We start from the raw sequence: 23,409 nt of genomic DNA, 5'->3' as shown, positions 1-23,409 counted from the left end.
AGTTTCCTGGTGGGCCTTTTCTTTTCCCACTGGGCTTTTTAAAAACAACAACTAGTAATGTGTTGTTTGGACTGTCCTCATGCCCCTTTGCTACTATGTAAATTGACTGTGTGTTGCTGTTAATTTGATTTGATTACTGTTGTTTCCATGTTACTGTATTACAGTGGTACCTCGGGTTACATACGCTTCAGGTTACAGATGCTTCAGGTTACAGACTCCGCTAACCCAGAAATAGTACCTCGGGTTAAGAACTTTGCTTCAGGATGAGAACAGAAATCATGCGGAGGCAGCGGGAGGCCCCATTAGCTAAAGTGGTGCTTCAGGTTAAGAACAGTTTCAGGTTAAGAACAGACCTCCAGAACAAATTAAGTACTTAACCCAAGGTACCACTGTATTTGTAGCTCGGTTGTATGAACAATTAACATCGATACCTTCTCACTGAAGTCAATGGCCACCATCCAGAAGGCTATGGGCATGCATGGTTCCAACTAAAAAGGCAGAGATCTGAGAACAGGTCATGGCCTTCCCACAGATGTCAATGGAAACTTGCTATGCTAACCGTCTGTATTTCATAAATAGGAAGAAAATGAGCAACCAACCTCAAATCAGAGCGCCTGGGGAAAAGCTTCTTCTTGCCACTGAAATAGACTTCAAACTCGTCCACCTTTAACCGGTGTGCATAATCGATATATGCAGATACTTCCTGGCCACGGATATTATGATCCCGAATGAAGATTATGGACTGGGAATGGGGGAGAGAGAGGAAGGGGATAGAAAAGTATGATTAAAATAAAGTGTCCAAACAAGAAAGACTTTTGCTATTCATATTGATTATTTGCTTTTGAGGACATGTACTATATTTCATGCTGTACTTTTCCAACCAAGCCCAAGGTATTATTATTATTATTATTATTATTATTATTATTATTATTATTATTATTTTAAATTTGTATACTGCCCTTCCTCCAAAGATCCCAGGGCAGTTCGCAACAGAGTGTATGTTTACTCCAAAGTAAGTCCCATTGAGTTCAGTAGGGCTTACTCACAGAGAAGAGCATGTTAGATTGCATTTTGCATTTGCAAAGATTTATGCAAATATCAGTGTGTTTGTTCTTGCAGAAACGTGTTCCTCTGCTTTAGACAGAGAAAAAGATCATTTAAGGCCAAAGAGGGAATTCATGGAAAAGTCCTGGACCCAGCTTGCACTGCTTTTGCACTAAGCCGGTCTGGCTTTCATAGCAAATGCATCCCAGAAAACACCTACAGTATCTAACAAGTAGTAGACTGACTCACAGCCTTGGAGACCCACTGTTAGAATGAGCCCCAAATTAATCAGTGAAGTAATATTTTACATTCTGCTCCAGCCTGTTTCCTATTTAGTTCATTATTTTCCATACATTGTCTTTCCATCTTTACAAAAGGAAGCCAATACAAAAGGAAGCCAGTAGGTTTCTGAGCACAATTCAAAGTGTTGGTGCTGACCTTTAAAGCCCTAAACGGCCTCGGTCCTGTATACCTGAAGGAGCGTCTCCACCCCCATCGTTCTGCCAGCGCTGAGGTCCAGCGCCGAGGGCCTTCTGGTGGTTCCCTCATTGTGAGAAGTGAGGTTACAGGGAACCAGGCAGAGGGCCTTCTCGGTAGTGGCGCCCGCCCTGTGGGACGCCCTCCCATCAGATGTCAAAGAGAAAAACAACTACCAGACTTTTAGAAGACATCTGAAGGCAGCCCTGTTTAGGGAAGCTTTTAATGTTTAATAGATTGTTGTATTTTAATATTTTGTTGAAAGCCGCCCAGAGTGGCTGGGGAAACCCAGCCAGATGGGCGGGGTATAAATAAATTATTATTATTCTTAGTAGTAGTAGTAGTAGTAGTAGTTTCCAAACGTATTTTTATTATGAAAGAGTGGCAGCTTTTGTGTACCTTTGTTTAACAAACCTACATTATACATGGCATCTTGCAAAGATATACAGGCAACAGAAATATGTCCTTACTCCAGTAGCGGGGAAACAACGAATTACCTGGTAGCTACTTGCAATCTGAAATTTCCCGGAGACAACCAGAGGGGGACTCAAGAGCCTTTGGCTCACAGCCTATGCTTGAATCTTACCCTTAAACAGAAGCCACTGGGCATGTTCAGTCAGGTTCTGATTGAATTGTCGTCAAATATTGAGCCAGCCCTTTGAAGGATAGAGCATCCTGCTCCGGGTTGCAAGGAGCTCTGTGGCTTCTGTTCATTTTTGTGCTGAACAAGATCCAGTAAACGAAGCTGAAGACTTGGAATAAGTGGATTTCACTTTGCTCTGTGAGCGTGGTCTTTGTTTCTGAGAGGACCTCATCTCCTTTCATTTACCTTTTCCTTGCCCTGAGGCTGTCACAGGGAGAGGTGTGACCTGAGCTCTAATTACCTATTTGAATTCGCTAGGAAATTGCAGCTGCCTTAAGAGAAAATAGCCTTGAAGCTGCTTTTATAGAGAGAATATCTGAGTTACTTGGGGGGCAGTTTAGAAATGCTAAGGGACTATCTAATACAGGGGTTAACAAACTTTTTCAGCAGGGGGCCGGTCCACTGTCCCTCAGACCTTGTGGGGGGCCGGACTATATTTTGAAGGAAAAAAAGAACAAATTCCTATGCCCCACAAATAACCCAGAGATGCATTGTAAATAAAAGAACATTATACTCATGTAAAAACACGGTGATTCCCGGACCATCCGTGGGCCGCATTTAGAAGCCAACTGGGCTGGATCCAGGCCCCGGGCCTTAGTTTGCCTACCCATGATCTAATAATACACATATTCTTGGACTGAGCAGTGACAGTAAGAACAAGTTCCTGTCTTGAATCCTGGGGAAGAGAAAGTACATGTGGTACGGACATTCCCTGGCAAAATCTGAATAGTTTTTGTTTGTACAGTGGTGCCTCGCAAGACGAAAATAATCCGTTCTGTGATTCTCTTCGTCTAGCGGTTTTTTCATCTTGCGAAGCAAGCCCATTGACGGATTAGCGGATTAGCGCTATTACCGCTATTAGCGGCTTTTAGCGGCTTATCTGCTGATCGGATCAGCTGATAAGCGGCTTAGCGGCTTAGAAAAAGGGGGGAGGAAAAAAAAAACAGCAGGAACTCGCAAGACATTGTCGTCTTGCGAAGCAAGCCCATAGGAAATTTGTTTTGCGAAGCACCTCCAAAACGGAAAACTCTTTCGTCTAGCGAGTTTTCCGTCTTGCGAGGCATTCGTCTTGCGGGGCACCACTGTATTCTAAATAGGGGACAATTGTGCAAAAATGTTTCTGTTGCATCTTTGGTTGGTGTGGATAGGTAACAGGATACTCTTGTGCAACTATGCTGCTGCTACTGCGCCTTGGGAGCCAATATTGGTTTCTGTGGAAGCCGCCCAGAGTGGCTGGGGAAACCCAGCCAGATGGGCGGGGTACAAATAAATTATTATTATTATTATTATTATTATTATTATTATTATTATTATTATTATTATTATTATTATTATTATATTGACTGAAAATATTGGTTTGTCATTGCTTTTCTCTCAAGAAGCAGGCGTCTTTTAATTTCGTGACTGCTGTCATCATCTGCAGGGATCATGGAGCCCAATAAAGTAAAATCTCTCACTGCCTCCATTTCTTCCCCTTCTATTTGCCAGGAGGTGATGGGACCAGTGGCCATGATCTTAGTTTTTTTGATGTTGAGCTTCAGACCACATTTTGCACTCTCTACAAAGCATAGGAGCTCCAAAACAGGCATAGAGCAGTGTTCTTTATAATTGGGTACATGTCAAAACTAGGAAGCAGGATCCTGGTGGCAGAAGAAGGAACCCTGGAGTTGTGTTTTTATATGGAGGCATGTGAAACTGGTGTGGGGGGAGACAACAACTAATTCAGAGGAGGGAATGCAACACAATAATTGCATGTTCTGAGAAAGCTGAAAGTCACTCTCTTTGGCTCCTGGAGTAAAACAAACATTTGCCATTTCCACACATCAGGGAGATCAGTCAGATTTGGAGGATGGGAAGAATGTGAGCAGGGAAGCCATGATACCACCATTAAAATAATGGTGCATATGTGGCTAGGGTATTTACCACTGTAAATATCCCAGACTGGAAAAACCAGAAGGATTCTATTAAAAAAAAAGGGGGGGGGAGGTGTCTCAGAGTCAAAACTCAGAAATGTATTTTCCTCCCCAACCACTGCTGAGAAAAAGCCTCAGAAGAGGAAAAATTGAGCTGTGATAAAAGAATTTCTACTCCTAGCAGAAAAGTATTTCCTCTGAATGGCAAGAACTGTAATAAATGATACACTGAAGCTGCGAGGATAAAAGACAGAAAGCTTGTTGTGAGTATATGAATAATTGCTTCATTAAAAAAAAAAAGCAGAAGTATCAGATTAAAAGCAAACACCTTAAATTACAAGGGATGTTCCAATGTTTAAAAAGTTGGCAAAGTGTACTCTGTCTTATGTTCAGTGTACAACATAAAGGACATCTTTCAACTCTCATCTGACTGTAAAATTAATTTCCTAAAGTAGGTGTTTTCGCACAAATCTGCCATGTGAAAAATGACAAAAGCTACACAGCTCTACAGGGAAGCAGCCTGGATGTCGATCAGTGTCTCTTAAAAACAAAATTTAAAAAAAAAATCTTCAAACACGCTATCAAAAATATTTGAAAGAAAAAAGAAATCCTGTGATAAAGGTACAAAGGCTTCCTTTTGCTTTTGATCCTGTATCACCTGTCAGCATTCAACTTCATTGTTCTTTTCGCCCCCTTTCAAAAAATTCATTTAGAAGCACTTTATAAGCACTTATAAAGCTTTCATTCATAAAACTTACAAGTGCGTTGGATGGATTCTCTTAAGATGTTCTATCGCTTTTCAGTTTTGCCACACCTTTCCGCCTCAGAGGAGATAGGTTTATAGGCAGTCTTTTCAACATCTTCCCCTTAGCGTGACCAACAGCAGACAATGTGTTTCATGCAGTACTGATAATTAAACAGTCAGTGCGAATGTCACAAGATTGACTTTTAAGGGTGTGGGTGCAAAGCCGTTTCAAGGCGATGGGATGCACAACCAGTTCAGTCTACATGGCGCTTGCTCCCATCCCAAGCTCACCTCCAGAACTTTGCACACAAAGCACATTGGCTCATTGCAACATCTCTGCTCTGCCTTCAATACAAAATTCCCAGGGGGTCTTGCGATATCAGTTAAAACATCGCAATGAAACAAGACAGCACACAGAAGAACAGCAGCACACGGTAAGTCGAAAGCATCACTAAAACAATAGAAGGCCACGTAAAAAATCACCAAGAGCTCAGGTAAGTTAAGACAGTTTCCACCTGGCACCTAAAAGCCATTCAAATTGGTTGTCACATAAAGAAGGGAAGGGCGTTCTTCTCTTGCATCCTCTCATGTCAACAGGAATAATAATAATAATAATAATAATAATAATAATAATAATAATAATAATAATAATACAGTGGTACCTCAGGTTAAGTACTTAATTCGTTCCGGAGGTCCGTACTTAACCTGAAACTGTTCTTAACCTGAAGCACCACTTTAGATAATGGGGCCTCCTGCTGCTGCCGCGCCGCTGCTGCATGATTTCTGTTCTCATCCTGAAGCAAACTTCTTAACCTGAAGCACTATTTCTGGGTTAACGGAGTCTGTAACCTGAAGCGTATGTATTTTTATTTATACCCTGCCCTCCCCGGCCAGAGCCGTGCTCCGTGCGGCTAACACCAGTAAAATTACAGTAAAAACATAATGGGGGTGGGTGAAGGACAATTTAAGATACAGGATAAAATGCAATTTAAAATGCAGCCTCATTTTAAAAGTAGCCCATAGATCAAGACCATAAGGGGAAGGAAACATAAGGGTCAGACTAAGTCCAAACCAAAGGCCAGGCGGAACAGCTCTGCCTTGCAGGCCCTGGGGAAAGATGTCAAGTCCCGCAGGGCCCTAGTCTCTTGTGACAGAGCATTCCACCAAGTTGGGGCCAGTACTGAAAAGGCCCTGGCCCTAGTTGAGACCAGTCTAACCACCTTGCGACACCCGGACCTAGGGCTCTAAGAAGCAGCTTAATATCAGGGCAGCTTTAATGGGAACCAAGGGCTCTTTGGATATCTTAAGACTCTTAAGACAGTCTAGGATCCCCAAGTATCTTTGGATATTTGGGGATCCTAGACTGTCTTAAGAGTCTTAAGAGTAACCATGGGTGGTGGTGGGGATACGGTTGAGAGTTGGAATAGTCTTCTAAAAATAAATAAATCAAGAATATGCAGTAGGAATAAAAACAGGAAATTAACTCAGATTACACAATGTGTTTGTTTGTTTGTTTTTAAAGCCCCATCACACGTAACATTTATTAGTTTAAGGGTGAATAAAAAGATACAAAAGAAAAATTGGGCAGGTGTTCCCTTTAAAATACAGGATAGAGAAATTCAAGTCTTTTTAGACCTGCAGTCGGAAATTTCCAAGAAATGGAAGGATTTATAGTTTTTAACAATATGCTATAAAAAGGGAAAAAAATCATTATTGATGTGGGACACTGTTTAAGTTGAATGTAGATTTTTTGAAAAGCGCAACAACTTTTAGATAATGATCCTCCTGCTTCTTCCATGACAAAATCATAGGCTCTTTCATATTTGATAAAATCTTTTATCATTTTTCTTTTTATGCTTCCCCCCTGCACTTTCTGAGGGGGATTAAAAATATATATATAAAAGTTATGTCACTCAGCGCCATGGGTTTAAACTCTCATAATAGAAGGATCAGATATAGAAGGAGATATATATGTGTGTGAAAAGGTGGCTTTGATAATGCTACAAGACACCTAGATCAAATAAAAAGCGGGGGATAGCTATTAGATGGTTTAAAATTGGGGAATGTTTCTCAGCATGTTCAGAAAAGAAGACGAGGCTGCATTGATTTTCCAGCCTTTCAACGCCCCATGCTGTTGCCATTTGCAAGAGGGAGAGGGGCACGGCTGGAGGGACATTGGCATGGTGTGGCTGTGGGGACTTCCAGGTTAGCGCCATCATCAATGGCGGAGTTCCTCTGACCGAGAGGAACCCGCTCCGCGAAAATCGGGTCTTGCCGCCGCGGCGAAGGCGGAGACCCCTCAAAAATCCCAGGCGGAGGAAGCCTGGGAACGTGGGATTCGGCTGACACCAAGAGCGCCTCCCCTACTCGCAGGGAAACCCTTTTTCGGGGATCCAAAGCGAAGTGGGGTGAGTGGCGCGGTGTTTTGAATCGACCGCTCCTTTTACGGAGTGAAGCCGCACAGCCGTTGCCGGAGAGTGCTGACTTTTTCATGTGGACAATTGGATTCTAAACAAGTACCCGTGAGTAGAACAGAAAATTGGACTATGAAACATTTTAATTTAGTACCGAAGCGGGAAGGTTCTAAACAGGAAGTCCGCCTTCCGCTTTTGTAAATAGATTGAAGCAAAAATTTTGCAAGCTAAAGTCTGGAAAGTCGTATATAAAGGACTAAATTTCCTTCAGTTAAAACCACCAAAACCCCTCTTGGAAGCAGGAGAAGAGGGGGGGGGGGAATCTTAGATTGTTTAAGCCTGCAGGAGAGAGAGTAAAGAAAGATAAATTTCCACCGTCTCAAACCTGGGAACGGGGTGTCAGAGACAGAAATTTTTGGGGAAGTTCATTGACTGTGAATGGAACGTCTTTTGACAGATAGTTAAAAAAGAGAAACATATTGATCCCAATGTTGCCTTTTGCATCCAAAAGAAACAAAATATTTGAAAAATGAAAGTAATTTTCTTTTGTTGGACCTGCTTTCAAAAGATGGATACAAATTGAAATTGTCTCCTCTAGAGGGAGCTTGTTAAACTGTTGCTGGAGTCGATCTGGGGAATTTCACAGCTGTGGAGATTAAGGATCGTGAGACCAGACTCTGACCTTGGATAAGAATGTGTTTAGAAGAAGTTTTCGTGCTTGCTCTTTGCAAGACAAGCGCTTTGTTGGAGCAGCTGCATGAGAAGATGGATTTGATGACTGTTGCAGTCAATAGTTTTGGACAAACAGTGAATACTCACATAGAAACCATTCAGGAACCAACCCAGGAATCTGTTTTGACAAAGCAAGTGCAAGTGCAGAAGATAATGGAGGAGGTTGTTGTTGAACCTCAAGTTGGAGAGACCCGAGGCCCTGCAGGAGCATAAGCTGCTGTTTTTGAAGACTGAACCTGGAGAAAGTCAGATTTGGAGAGAGGGAGTATTGTTTGGCTTAGAGATGGGAAGTTGGTTGGATCCCCCTAGGCAGGGACGTTTTGGCTTTTGGGATTTGGTTTTGGGCCAGGGGGGGTCTGGAGTTGTGGGGGCTCTTAAATTTGGAGGGACTTTGAAACATGCTTTTAAATACTTTCTGGATTACAGTGCTGACTGTGGAGAATGGGCTGACCTGTCGAGGGGGGACGGAGATATAGTTGGTTTGGAGTCTCCCCGAGACCTACTCCTCAATGAGAAAGGAAAGAAATTAAGAAAAAGATCAACAAAAGACAAAGTAAAGTGCAGGTATAAACAAGAAGAAGATCTGCAGAAGGGACATGGAAAAGACTTAAGAGCCTCGGACATAAGATCACCAGGTTGATGGACTAGATGGAATGGATAGAAAGGACTGACATAACCCAAGACCAGGAAGAAGAGACGTTGGATGAAGATTGGAAGAAAGTTTTTAAAAAATTATTTTGAGAATTAGTGTAAAATTAATGAGTGTTAGGAAAAATGTTGGAATGAAACTATTTGGCTTTAGTAGAAATGATATAAGGAGTTATGTACAAATAAGTATTAAGTTTTAAGTTTTAAGGCTTTTTATGGTAAGATAAAGGTAAAATAAATTAAGGTAAATTTAATGACAGAATATAGTGAAAGATGGAAAGGATTTGCTGAGTTAATTAATAGGTTAGACCGTTATACAACAAAAATTGAGAAAGATGGAAAGAATTTGCTGAAACAATTAATTAAACTAGAATACAAAAAGGGAGGTGTGAGGAGGTCGATGAAACAAGTAAATGAAAGATAATGATATGGAATATTGGATGTGTGTTTTAATGTTATTGTTCTTTTTTGCTGTATTGTTTTTTATGTTTTTTCTTTTTATATATTGTAATGTATGTCCTGTCAAATTTTGTTGTTGTTTTCTTTTCTTCTTTTTTCTGTAATTTTAAACTTCTAATAAATACCATTTTTTTTAAAAAAAGGCATGGTGTGGCTGCGAAGACAATCTGATGCTCCAGATGCTGCGGTCACACTGTGCTGAGCTTCCAGCTGTCTTGCCCCAATCTCCATAAAAGCCAGCAACACACAGTGTTGGGATGCTGGGAGAAGAAGAAGGAGGTGGAAGAGGAGAAGGAGAAGGAGAAGGAGAAGGAGAAGGAGAAGGAGAAGGAGAAGGAGAAGGAGAGTTTGGATTTGATATCCCTCTTTATCACTACCCGAAGGAGTCTCAAAGCGGCTAGCAATCTCCTCCCCCCCCCCACAACTAACATGCTGTGAGGTGAGTGAGGCTGAGAGACCAGAGAAGTGTGACTAGCCCAAGGTCACCCAGCCGCTGCATGTGGAGTAGTGGAGACGCGAACCCGGTTCACCAGATTACGAGTCCAGCACTCTTAACCACTACACCACACTGGCTCCCCACCCAGTGTGGTGTATCCCCAGTGTGGAGAGCCATGTATCCCCACCCTCTCAGCTCCACTGTAGCCATTACTGCAAACAACAACAACAACCCACCTCAATATTGTATTTGGTATATGGATGAAGAATCCAGAAAGTCTGCTTGATTTAGGATCAGGTAACTTCACAAACCTTGATGGCAGAAAGTGTGAAGGAGTGAAAGAGGAGAGCGCAAAATATGGTCTGAAGCTTAACATCAAAAAAACAAAGATCATGGCCACTGGTCCCATCACCTCCTGGCAAACAGAAGGGGAAGAAATGGAGGCAGTCAGAGATTTTACTTTCTTGGGCTCCGTGATCACTGCAGATGGTGACAGCAGCCATGAAAATAAAAGACGCCTGCTTCTTGGGAGAAAAGCAATGACAAACCTAGACAGCATCTTAAAAAGCAGAGACATCACCTTGCTGACAAAGGTCCGTATAGTTAAAGCTATGGTTTTCCCAGTAGTGATGTATGGAAGTGAGAGCTGAACCATAAAAAAGGCTGATCGTCAAAGAATTGATGCTTTTGAATTATGGTGCTGGAGGAAATTCAAGAGTCCCATGGACTGCAAGAAGATCCAACCTCTCCATTCTGCAGGAAATCAGCCCTGAGTGGTCACTGGAAGGACAGGTCATGAAGCTGAGGCTCCAATACTTTGGCCACCTGATGAGAACAGAAGACTCCCTGGAAAAGACCCTGATGTTGGGAAAGATTGAGGGCACAAGGAGAAGGGGATGACAGAGGACGAGATGGTTGGACAGTGTTTTCCAAAGGGAAAAAATAGCACAATATAGGCCTCCACACTACGGGGCTCATTTTGCACCAGAGGGTAGAGACTCACACCAATCCTCTACTGTGCTATGTCACTCATGCCTTGACTGACTGTATAAGCCAGTGTATAGTTAGTTTTGTGAGAACGTTTTGCTCCTTTGAGGGCCTACACCATGGGTAGGCAAACTAAGGCCCGGGGGCCGGATCCGGCCCAATCACCTTCTAAATCCGGCCCACGGACAGTCCGGGAATCAGCGTGTTTTTACATGAGTAGAATGTGTCCTTTTATTTAAAATGCATCTCTGGGTTATATGTGGGCATAGGAATTCGTTCATTTTTTCTTCTTCAAAATACAGTCCCCCCCCTCCCAAGGTCTGAGGGACAGTGGACCAACCCCCTGCTGAAAAAGTTTGCTGACCCCTGGCCTACACAATAGCAAATAGTCCTCCATGAGATATCCTATTTTGGTGTACGCATTCAAGTGGAAAAGCGGGACGGAAGAAAATCAAGGGTGGTGGGGAAATTGAAGCCTCAGCCATGCCACCTGGTGAAAGAGTCTTCAATGGGGGGGAAAAGTTGAAGAGGTGCCAAATAAAAGGTAAACGACTGGAAAGCAAAAGGGAGACAATATTTAGGAGTCAATTATTAACTCATTGAGGAAGCTTTCTTTTTTAAAAAAACACACACACAACCCACCAAAACATGGACAGTTTTGCAGGTGCTGCCCCAAGGCCCTGAAACAACAATTTGACTGAAAAGGAGAGGCTTAAAATACATTACAAGTTAAAATAAATTCTTAATGACAGACCATTTATTTTTTCTTGAATACTGTTTGGCCTAATTTGTCACCTGTGGATCAGGTTACACCTAGCAAAAATACCACCAGGCTACGGCAGCGAAGGAAGCGGACCTCACTTCCATATCTTTAAAACAGATGGCCTTAGCTGTTCTGCTCTGGAAAAAATGTTGAAACTGACGGATTTGCCCAGAAGAGGGATGAAAGCCGACTAGAATATTATCTCACGTTTCACGATGTTGCCTGCATGAAATACAAGGGTGCTGGTTTCAAGGAAAGGAAATTGTTAGCGGCTAATTTTTCAAAACACTTTTGCTGGGAGATTCACGCAAGGCTGCCACCCCAATACCGTCATCTCTGCATAGAAGGAGACTCTCATCTGCTCCTGTATAAATACTCCCCCCTTCCCTAGTGAAATTTAATATAAGTGAAACCAATTTCTTTGGGCATCTAGGGCTGCAAGTTTAGCTACTGAAGCCCCCTTTTTGAAAGTGTTCATCACCTTTTTCTTCCTCCTGAACAGGCAATGAGTGACAAAGTGGACTGTCAGCATAGCAGGTGTACTGTATGCACACAGATTCTCATATATAGCTGTGCACATGGAACCTGCCGCATTTGGAACAGATATCTGAAATACTCAAGGTCTTGGCTTTTTTGTTGCTAAAAAGAAGCAGGTTTCTCAAGCTCTCGCTTTTGTGAGTGGATTCCACCCCCCCCTTTGCTCTTAAAAAAAAAAAAAAAAAAGCAAGCTGCGAAATGAATAATGTTAAGGCTAAATAGTTGGAAAGCTTTTTGCTCTGCAGGACTTGTTCTATAGTGACCCCGGTGGCTGTTAAGATCGGTTCGGAAAAGAGAATAAAATCAGAACACCTTGTGAAATGTTTAGAGATTGCTAACTGCACCCCAACAAGTGAGAGGATCAAAGGAAAAGATGCTTGCTCCCTAGGCCATTGCTCCTGAGTTTTTGTGTATTTTTTTAAAAAAAACACACACCACATGCACAAAAGTTCAGAGGCACACATGAAAAAACAATAATCAACCCCCCATCACCAACCGCCCCCCTTCCTTTTGCATCTCAGAAGCAAGATTGCAGGGGAGACAGTGGCTGGCTGAGCAGCAGATGTCGCAGCTTTTAAGTCTTCAAAAGAAAAGCTTCTTCCCTGTACAGAAGAGGAACTGTTTTCCCTGTGTGTGCAACATGTGCTTTCCAGTCAACTATTATCCACAGTGTTCCACAGCTGCTGCTCTGACTGGAGGAAGCTCAGTAGACTGCGGATTTGCTTATCTGTGTAAACAGGGTGTTGGCTTCATTTGCAAGTAGTAATTCACAGTGAGAACAGGCTCCTGAGTGTGCGTTCCTGTATTCATTCAGATGGCATTAAAAACTGAAAAAGCTTTCTGTACTTCCCATGCACCACCAAAGAAGCATGGACAGCAGGCAGGCAGGCAGGCAGGCAGGACTAAGCAGTAAGAACAGTCAGAGGGGAGCTGGGCTAAAAAGTCAGAGCCAAGGGACTTAACCATGAGCCCAGCAAGCCCTACTAGCTTGGGGCTGGGGCTGGTCAGAAGACCCTCCAAGTGTCCCTATTTTCCAGGAACAGTCCAGGATTTACAGAAGCTGCCCCCGGTTTCTGATTTGAACCTGGAATGCTCCACTTTTCTTAAAGATGCCCCTATTTGCATCGGAGAAATGTTGGAGGTTATGGTGCTCTCAGGTGAGGAAGAAGAAGAGGAGGACATGGAGGGTGCCGTTGGTGTGGAACAGGCTGATAAGGAAGAAGGGTCTCTCCACTCCTTCACCTTTAGAGGCTGGCGGAGCAGAGGCAGTCCCACTGGCTCCCTGTCTTGCCCTATCCATTGTTGTAAACAAAAATCTGCCCTTTTCCCCTTATGGGGTATCCAAGAGCCCATATAGAGTCCTTACATAGGTTCCCTCTTGGTAGGAGAAAATAACAGAGGCCAACCAGAGAATATTGAGAAGCAAAGCAGCTAGTAAGCCTGATCTTTATTGATCTGTTGCAACAGGGTCCTCACCACACGCAGGAGGGAGGTGGAACCCAGAACAATGGGACGCAAGGCCTTATATAGACATTTTAAATTCCCTGCCCTGGAGCTCAAGACCACCCCTCCAAACATCATACATACATCACAGAAGGGGTTGTAGCTCAAGACCACCACCACCCCAGATATATCATACCTACATCACAGAAAAAGCGGTCTACAGCAGAAATCTGAGTGGTTTGTTTACCTCCTGTCTGCCAGGTTACCTGTTTAATGATCACTTGACTGGATTGCCTGGGGAGCCTGGCCAGTCTTTTGTAATGATAAAGACTTAGTTCCTGAGCCAGGTCACAGCCTCACACCCTATTCATATCTTAAATGTGCCCTTAAGACAGGATTTGTGAAGGAAAAGACAATGTGGAGGCTTTTCCGTTTTCCTTTGATCTTGCAGAGAAAACATTTGCTCAGTTTGGAAATCAAAATGGTTTCAGGTTGGTCTTCCTGTGCTGATCTATGTATGTGCTTGGTTGGAACACTTATGAACATTTAACATATATTTAAGACCTCAAAATTCCTATCACACCGTAGAGCAGAGAGATTCCGCAGCAACAGGAGAGGGTTGGGAGGGTGTGATGGACAGCTGGAAGAAGAGGAGGAGCCCGGGGGACTATCTTCCATCCAACTGCCAAGAACCAGGTGCCCCCTCTGCCATTGGTAACAGACCCACAGTCCTCGCCTCCGAGCAAACCACTCTCATAAGGAGATCCTTGCGAGTCTGGGATTCCCGATACTGTTCTTAACTGTTTAGCCATCCCTGTGTCTGTAATCTGTACCACTGCCAGCCTTGACTAATGCTTTCTTTCTTACTTGTACGGAAGAGATTATGTCATAGTGTTTGGGATGGGAGCCCCAAAAGGACCAAGACAGGAGTCAGACGGAGAAGCACACAGGAACCCAACAGATGCAGGAAGACTGTTGTTGCTCAGGCAAAGCCTCAGCCCAAACAGAAAGCTCTTTACACCCTTCCTGTCAGGGTCACCTAGGCAAAGTGCCCTCTGGCGGACCCCTTTTGTGGGTCAGGGAACTCCAGTGGGCTTATCTGACAGCTGAGATGAGCACCAACAGTGGTGGTGCGAATCAGCGCTGGGCAGCTTGAAGCTGCCATGTTAGTTTCCCCAAATGTCCCAGAGTGGCAAGGCATTGTTGGAAATTTAGGTGGGAGCTTCCAGCCACTTCTTAAAGGGAGGGGGCATGGCAAAATTTTACTGGGCGCTGTCTGCTGTGCATGGGATGGCATTGGGCTAGGCATGCTTCCTGTTCAAAAGTCCTCAATTAGTAGCCTAGGTGGGTGGGCCCAATCCACAGCCCGAGGTTACTTCCCTGCACTAGAATTGGGGTACATGACTGGTCCTGACCATCACGGTCAATTTTCAGGGGTGGTGGGAATTGTAGCTCACAACATCTTGAGGACATTATGTTGGCTACCTCTGGCCTTAAAGGTGCTCCAAATGGCAGACTTGGTCAACTGTGTGCAGAACCAAAGTTTTTCCCCAGTTATTCCTTACCACAATGAGAGTAAAAGGAATGGGGTAGGTGAAACATATGCTGTACCCTCTCTCTCAGCTGCACAGCAGTTCTCTGGACTATAACCCAAGAAAGTCTAGTAGGTGAGGTATGACTAAGAGTTTGAGAAGTGATTAAGACCTGATGGTGTGGTCCCAGTGCAATGTCTTCTGAAGAGCTTGTGGTAATGCTCCTGAATGTTTAAGCTGCAATGCGAAAATTATCCTTAAGCCACATGATCAGTGCTGTCAATTTGCTTTACCTAAAGCCAGTCTAAGGACTGTGAAAGATATGGTTTAAATAATAATAAAGAAAGATTGGCTACCATCTGATGTGTAAAACTTCTGAATGATCTTTTCTACCTGCTCCAAACAAGAGCTTCTTTGACTCCGCTATTTTCTTTTAACATTTTATGTCTTTCTGCTCCAGGTACCTTCAGGTGGCAAAACATCACTTGGGTTTTCAATCTTCCTCCTTTTTGCAGTAGACTCCCACGTCAGAGCACACTTAGCCAAATACATTGAAGAAGAAAAAAATCCAGCGAACTTGGCATGGCAGATGTTGACGCTCTCCTTTGATTTCTAACGATGTTTTAATAACAGCTCTCTGCATCAGCAAATAGGTTCTCTTTCGTTCACTCAGCTCAAGAGCCTTGTACCCTGATGTCACCTGTTTCTAGGAAATCGAGGAATGTCCTACGTGAAGCTGTAGGCAGTATTCCCATCATTAGGACTGGGTTAAAGACAGGAGGGGAAGATTTCCTAGAGGATTTTTACTAATGAATTAGGACGGTGTTTTTTGAGATGGTATTAACTGGTATGGAGCACCGACACCTCTTTTCTTGCTGCCATCTCACCCATAGCACTTTTATCAATATATGAGAACTGACACCTCATTTTTTTTAAAGTTTCTAAGGTTAAAAAAACTTGAAGGCAGGACTGAGAAGGGGCATGGAACAGGCAAGACATATTGGTATCAACCACAGTGTGACATGGATGCTGATTTTGAGTGTCTGATTGGAGGAAGCTATGTCAATATTTAGCCATTGCAGTCAGCCTGCAACTTATGCACATTTAACTTGTGAGCATTAAGTTTTATGCACAAGGAAGCGGGAGTCCAGGGGGAAAAAAGCTTTGGCAACCCCACCCATCATGGCACCCAATGTGTTTTGACTTCAGGCGCAATCTCTGGAAGGGAGCCCCTGCATAAAATGTGGCCTTACTGTGTAGTCATCATGGATGGCAGTTGGTCAAAGCAGCAATGCTTACGGAATAATCTGCAGGAAGAGGACCTGGTGGCAACTTGGCAGTGCTGGTTGGAGAAGACTTGATGAGCAAAACATGTCCAGATCTGGAAAAACTGGATTCCATGCTCTCTCTTTGGCGATCCCTCATAGCCAAGTAAGATTGCCTTCCATATACACGGTTTTAACAGTGAGTCCATAAGTGACTGTGGAGGCCAATTCTGGATCCACCCGTCCTTCCACATTGGGGACATTGGTTTCCAGGTGGGGGTTGATCATGGTGAGGGTTTGCCAAGCATGCCTTCCTCTTAGCGTTCCCCCCCCCCTTTTGTCCTGAGTTTGAGTGTCTTCAAATCCATGACACCTTTGGCTGTTCTCCAATTGGAGCGCTTGCAGGCCAGCATTTCCCCGTTGATGGTGTTTATACTACATATTTAAAGATTTCCCTTGAGAGAGTCTTTAAATCTCTTTTGTTGACCACCAGCATTACACTTTCCATTTTTAAGTTCGGAATAAGTAGTTGCTTTGGAAGACGATCATCAGGCATGACCAGTCCAACAAAGTGGATGTTGAAGAATCATTGCTTCAACACTGGTGATCTTTGCTTCTTCCAGTACACTGGTATTAGTTTGCCTGTCTTCCCATGTGATGTGTAAAATTTTTTGAAGACACCGTTGATGGATAATGCCTGGAGCTCTGGGATCATATCACAGCAATGTGAGAAGAAGGCTCAAGGATAAGTTTCAATTCTGGTTTCAGGTCCTGGTCCAATTCTGCGTAAGTTTAATGGTTCGGCTGCATGCCTGCCTCTGAATACCCCTTTACTCTCTTGGAGCAACATGGCAGCCATCAGGGAACTGGATTATGGCATTATACAAACAGAAAAACCTAACTGGTTAATTTGCCATAATGTGCAATTTGAAGCAAGGGATAATTGCATTAAACAGATGTGATATACATAGGGTGGAAATAAAGGAAAGGGGGAGAAAAACACTATCTTTCAAAATGAAAGATATTCAAAATTCTCCAACAACCTTTCCATACCATTTGCAGAATACACACACACACACACACACACACACACACACACTCTAAAACCCAAACCCCCAAAGCATGAAGGCAACATCTGCCCATCATCTTCAGAAGTTCTTTGGAGTAATTGCTTAAATTATCTTTGTTAATGTATTTCCTCCTTGTTAATCGAAACGAGCAACTCATATTGATATGCTTTTGTTAATAAAAGGTTTCCTGTTTGAGGCTTTGCAATTAAAGAACAAACATCCTCTTTCCAAGAATTTGAAGAAAACTTCCAAACATCTGCAAACGTTGTTTAAGGTTTTTCAGAGATCTTTCATATGTGGATTTCACCAGAGGCAGCAGCTGCTGCCAAATAGAGGCTGAGTCAGTGAGTTAAACATGTACTTGCCAGCACTGCTGAGTGGCACCTGAAGAGGCAGGACTTGAGCCAGCAAAGACGAGTGATGCTACCCACCTGTGTACACTGCTATGGGCCTCTGCAAAGGCAGAACCTACACTGTGCAAAGAGTCCCAAACACAGCAAAGCTCGAAAGCTGTGGATCAGGCATTGATTCTCTACTAACCACACCAACAAGGGGCTTCTAGATAGGTAGTACAAACATGGATGCTAAGCCAGCAGACCAGAATCTCACGTGACCGGAGGCAACCAATCCTATGCCCCGTAGCTTTATATATAGCTCGGTCTGGACAGTTCATGAGAGGTGAGCACTAGGGCCCTGGTCCTTCAGATGGTTTGACCACCTCCTCAATCTAAGCACTTGATGCTTCTCCAGCTAGAGAGACATCCAGGCATCTGGTTGGCCACTGTGAAAACAAAGTGTTAGACCACATGGCCCTGTGTCCTAATTGGGCAGGACTCCTCTGATGTTCCCAAATCCCTGCCTGAAATGGAAACTCGTGGCCAGTCAGTGTAGACAATATTAAGCTAGTGAGACCAATAGTTTGACTCAGTAGAAGGTGGTCTGCTGGCAGTTGCTAGCAGCTAGTATTTCCGTGAGCCCTTTCAGCTGCTGATTGGTGGGAGTCCTCAGGTATTGCATTATGTACCTCAGCAGAGGCGGTGGCTGTTCTTCAGTAGAGTCCGAAAGTACATTGATTGGCCAGGTACAGACTACATATGCAGAGGAAGCCTGGAAAATTGGGGCTTAAAGGTCATGCTTGGAGATCAAAACTGTGCAAGAGCTACCCAAGTGTTAGTCAAGAGAGATTTCCCCCATTGCAGCAGCACAGAAAGCACACAAGATCTGCATCTTCAGCTTGGCACCAGGTCATTCTGCATCACACTGATTCTGCTTTTAAGGGCACAAGGCACAATCCCCTTTGATGTCGATGGGAGTGAAGGGAGAGTAACTGTGCATTGAATGGCTGTCATCATTTGCACTTCAACAGTCAGACAGCTGTTGCCATGTTTGAGCCAGGGCTCTAAATGATGCTAAAAGAGGATCCTACTTCCTAATTTGGGGCCCTGTGCAAAGTATGCCACCATTAATACATTTTCCAATACAAGTTGTTGTTTGATGGTGTGCCTTAACTGCATACTATTGTGTGTTTTAAGCCTGTTACGAGCCAAAAATATAATCACATGCAAATTACATTAAACAAGTTGAAACACACAGCAATAATAGCTGAGAATGTGGATGTTGCAGCTGATCAAAAATTAGCTGCTGCAGCCACCCGGAAGCCTGCTTGGGAGAGAGGGGACCCCATATGAACCCATAAAGCCTTCAGGCAACCACTGGACCAGGTGGATCGCTTTCAGAATCCCTAAGAGAGGCTCCCTCTTGTGTCTTCCCCACCTCTGAATGGGCTAGACAAGCTTCAGTTGAGTAGCAAGATACGTTCCAGCACCAAGCCAATTGGCAGACCAATTCTGCGCTACAAAGATGCTTGCAAACTTAACGTGAAGGCTGGCAACATCAAGTATGCCATGTGGGAATAAATTATTATTATTATGTTTAATAGACTATTGTATTTTAATATTCTGGGGAAACCCAGCCAGATGGGCGGGGTATAAATAATAAATTATTATTATTATTATTATTATTATTATTATTATTATTATTATTATTAGGAACCCCTTGCAGACAACCACAGTGCCTAGAGACAGACAATCAAGCTGCGCATCCATAGCAGTGACCAGAGGAGAAATGGCCGCTGGGGACGAGCGCAGAGAGGAGAAACGCCACGGTGGGTCTGCACAACTGGACACCTTCATCTGCCCCAGCTGCAACAAAACATGTCTCTCCTGCATCAGTCTCTACAGCCACAGCAGGTGCTGCAACCACCCAATGGTACACTCCTCCATTGTCTCCAGAGACAGATGGATGCCAACACGGTACGTTGACTCCAGAACTTGCATTACGCTATCCTGTTGAGGTTAAAGGTAAAGGGACCCCTGACCATTAGGTCCAGTTGTGGACAACTCCGGGGTTGCAGCGCTCATCTCGTTTTATTGGCCGAGGGAGCCGGCGAACAGCTTCCGGGTCATATGGCCAGCATGACTAAGCTGCTTCTGGTGAACCAGAGCAGCGCACGGAAATGCCGTTTACCTTCCCGCCGGAGCGGTACCCATTGATCTATTTGCACTTTGACGTGCTTTCGAACTGCTAGGTTGGCAGGAGCAGGGACCGAGCAACGGGAGCTCACCCCGTCACGGGGATTCGAACCGCCGACCTTCTGATTGGCAAGCCCTAGGGTCTGTGGTTTAACCCACAGCGCCACCCGCATCCCTCCTGTTGAGGTTACCTGTACTACTATTCCCATAAGACACACAGACACATAGCACACAGAACCATTTCCCCTCTACCCTATGGGAGGCGGGGGGTGGAGAGTGGAAATGTTTTCACAGTCATTCTTTTTTTGAGCTTCTGAAGCCTTCTTGCTAAAAAACCAACAACCCTTGTCAGCGTGTGTATGTGTACTTGCGTGTCCTCCAGGCCTGTGGAAGCCTCCCCCCGCTGAGGCTTTCCTCTGGGAGCGAACAATCACGCACTGTGCAGTTTGCTGCTGCAGGTGTCTCCGGGTGTTAGCTGGCCTGTGTTTATTATTGGTTTGCTGTGTACAGGAAGGCAGGCCAGGCCACCAGTAACAAATCTGTGCAAATGGGTCAAGGCAATGAAAACAAAGCCCGTACAGCGAGGAAACTGTAGGGTCTGTGGCTCTGCTTGGCAAGGCCTTACTCCAGTTCCTCTTGAGGTGCTACTTAAAAATTGTTTCTTGTTTGACTTGGAAGGAACTTCACAAAAAAAAGAGGCCCGTGTGAGACATGTGCAGGACAGAAACCAGATGGGAGCAGGTGTGCCTGCCCTTTTCATTTGAGTTCTGCTGGAGGAATACTTCCTCGGCTGGGTGTCCCTCTCCCGCCCCTCCACAGCCTCTCCTTAGAAGTTTGTTTGGACAATTTGTTTTCTACCCGGGAAGAAATTCTGCAAAAAATAACAGAAGCATTCATTTGCATCTTTTTTAAACGTTGTCGTTTCCATTAAGATGAGATCGGGGTTTTTTAAGGGGGTGGGGAGAAGGAATCTAACCTCTGTTATAATCAAATGAAACAAAGGTAGGGGCTGAAGGGGAATTGCCTTTCATTATAAATATTTTCCTAAGCCTTTTGAACCTCTTATGACCACTGGGGCAGGAGGGAAGTCGGGTGGTTTTTCTAACCTTTATAAAAATCATTGTAGTTTTTGCCAGCCTGCCCTGGCACTGTCTCAGGGCCCTGCAGCACTAGAAGAAAGGATCGAGACATGAGGTGAAGAGATTCCTCCGCAAGATGCGGAGGTAACCTCTCTGTATGCTTCCATCTGCCCAAGCCGCAGCTTCATGTACTCTCAGGCACCACAGCCACCGCTTTCCTCTGAGGGAGCGCCTTCTTCAGTGTAGAAGAAGCCTTGCCCTTTGCCACACAGCTAGTGTGCAAGTAGCAGCACTCGGAGCCTGACACAGTGGTCCATACATCTCTGCGATGCTCGATTCTCGGTCCTCTCCTCCAACCAGGATGTGGTGCTCAGCATCCCCGCAGGAGAGTTACTTCCTACTCCCCAAGGATTGGCCTATGTAACCCAAATGGGGTGGCCTTGATAGGCTCACTCCAAGGGATCTTGTCTGCTAGAATAGGGTCACCAGGCGTCTCCATTTCCCGGGGACAGTCCCCGGATTTGCGAATAAGTCCCCAGACAAATTCCATCCGTGGAGTGTCCCCAGATTTCATCTAATGTCCCTGGGAAACGCAGCAGCGGCAGTCTCAGCAGCCTGGAGCAGTTGGCTCTGGCTGGCTCCAGGAGCTGCTCAGAAGTCCCCATATGATGGTGGTGCAGGGGCTCTAAGATGCAGCTTCCGGGCTGCCTCCACCTTCCCTGACTCCAGCAACTAAGCTGCAAAGGGAGGCTTCATGCTGCCTATTGGAGCAGCCTCCCAACTCCTACTTGCGTGCAAGCAGGAGCAGGGCGGGGATCTCTCAGATGTGAAGGGAGGCTTCACGTGGCCTATCAGAGCTTGTGTGCAAGCAGGAGGGGGGAGGGATCTCTCAGTTTAGCAACGGGAAGCCTCACATCCCAGCTGAGGGATCCCCGCCCCCTCCTGCTTGCACGCAGGTAGGAATGGGATTGGGGCTGCTCTGATGGGAAGGGAGGCATCACACTGCCCAAGCCTCACTGCTGCCACTCTCGGCCCTCCTTCTCCACCTTCCATGCCTTCTCCACCGCACACCGCTTCCCCACCCCCACCGAAGAACCTACAACTCGGGGGCTGCCCAGGCTCATGGAGAAAGGAGATAGAAGCCTCAGAGGAAGGGGAAACGTGGCGGTTGAGGTCAAGGCGGTGGCCGCCCCTCTGCCACCGCCATTGCTGCAGCATCAACGTCCCAAATGTGTAGTAGTATTTATTTATTTATTTAAAGTGCCCCCGGATTCATTGAAGAAAATCTGGTAACCTTATGCTAGAAGGAATGGTACAGGTCCCTGCAAAGCCATTCCCTGCCTCCCTCCAGCTTGGAATCTACCCCTGGTGATCCTATGCTGCAAGTGGAGTTAGAGAATGGCAAAGGTATTGTGTCCAATCTAAGGATGATTCTTCGTTATTTGACAATGATACTGATGACTCAAGAACTGACTGCACAGAATTATAATGTAGGGACTGATGCCCCAGTATTCCTGTAGCTCCTCTGGTTATAGCTGGCTGCTATTTTACATGAAAAGTCATGTATATCCCAGGGAGGGCTTAGTGGCCTGTAACTTATGGCTATGTAGAATAAACCAGCTTTTCGCTTAAGACATCTTCTGTTTTGTTACTATTTTTTTGCCATTTCATAAATTTTCTTCCTTATTCTTTTAAGGTGCTGTCTAAATCATGCTATCTAAATCAGATATTCTTCAGAAAAATGGGGGGGGGGATCTGAGCATAGAATAAAGAAAAAAGACCTAAACAAACAGAAAACATTTCCAAGGCAGGGACCAGGGGAACGGACGACACTAAGTAGGTACAAGAAGAATTAGAAACATGGAATATTTTGGGCCACTTAAAACAGTGCTACTCAGTGGTGGTCCACAGACAAGTCCTAGTCCACAAGCCATCACCTGCCAGTCCTTGGCATCTCTATCATCGGTTAAGGTTGGGTGGGGCATTTCAGGGACCAAATATGGAACCAACCCCTGACACGTGGATTGGCCTTAATGTGAGAGCCTTCAGGGAATCTCCACAGTTTCACATGGTTAATGCTGCACCAAGAGCCAAGTTTGACAAGAACAGGGTGGGAATAAACAGTAACCACGTGAAGCCAGTCTCTGGAAACCATAATTTGGAATGGTAACAAGTCCATTTTTTTATGACCTCCTCATGTGTTTACTGCTTATTCTTGCGAACCTACCCCTGGTTCCTCTTAGGCAGTATAGCTGTTAATGGTTAACTTTTTCACTGGGACGTTCAACTTTGCCTTATCGGCTTGCCTTAAGCATTTCTGCACAGTGCATAACCCCCGGTCAGCAACTAATTTTTAACAACGGTCATACTTTGCACTGGGCAAGGGCCGAAGGCCCAGGATCCCAGTGATTTACTCCCAAGCAGGCCATGTCATAAGGATGTGAGTGGGAAACTCTGGCTCTGCAGATGTTGTTGGACTACAACTCCCATCATTTCTGACTATCGATCCGGCTGGCTGGAGCTGATAGGAGTTGGAGTCCAACACCATTTGGAGGGCCTATAATGGGGGCAAAAGCCTCCTCCTTCTTTCCCAGAATGGATAGCAACAGTGCTTTATGTTTGGCAGTGCACCCCAAATGCTCAGTCAACCAACAAGGCTGAATAGCAGACCCTCCAACTTTTCTCCGATGA

General features: G+C 44.7%; 1 protein-coding gene across 2 annotated transcripts in view; it reads right to left on the bottom strand.

Moving 5' to 3' along the window:
- Positions 1–23,409, bottom strand: part of CFAP299 (cilia and flagella associated protein 299) — a 335,705-nt gene that overhangs the window by 56,081 nt on the left and 256,215 nt on the right. For both annotated transcript variants that reach the window (XM_082236767.1, XM_082236768.1), the window contains exon 4: positions 600–742. In XM_082236767.1, coding sequence (XP_082092893.1) covers positions 600–742 — 143 coding nt within the window. The remainder of the gene's footprint in view (positions 1–599; positions 743–23,409) is intronic.

Source organism: Podarcis vaucheri (assembly GCF_965113315.1).
Source record: "Podarcis vaucheri genome assembly, chromosome: 9".
NCBI lineage: Eukaryota > Metazoa > Chordata > Lepidosauria > Squamata > Lacertidae > Podarcis > Podarcis vaucheri.
The sequence above is the reverse complement of the archived record's forward strand: the minus strand, read 5'-3'. Positions and strand labels throughout refer to the sequence as shown.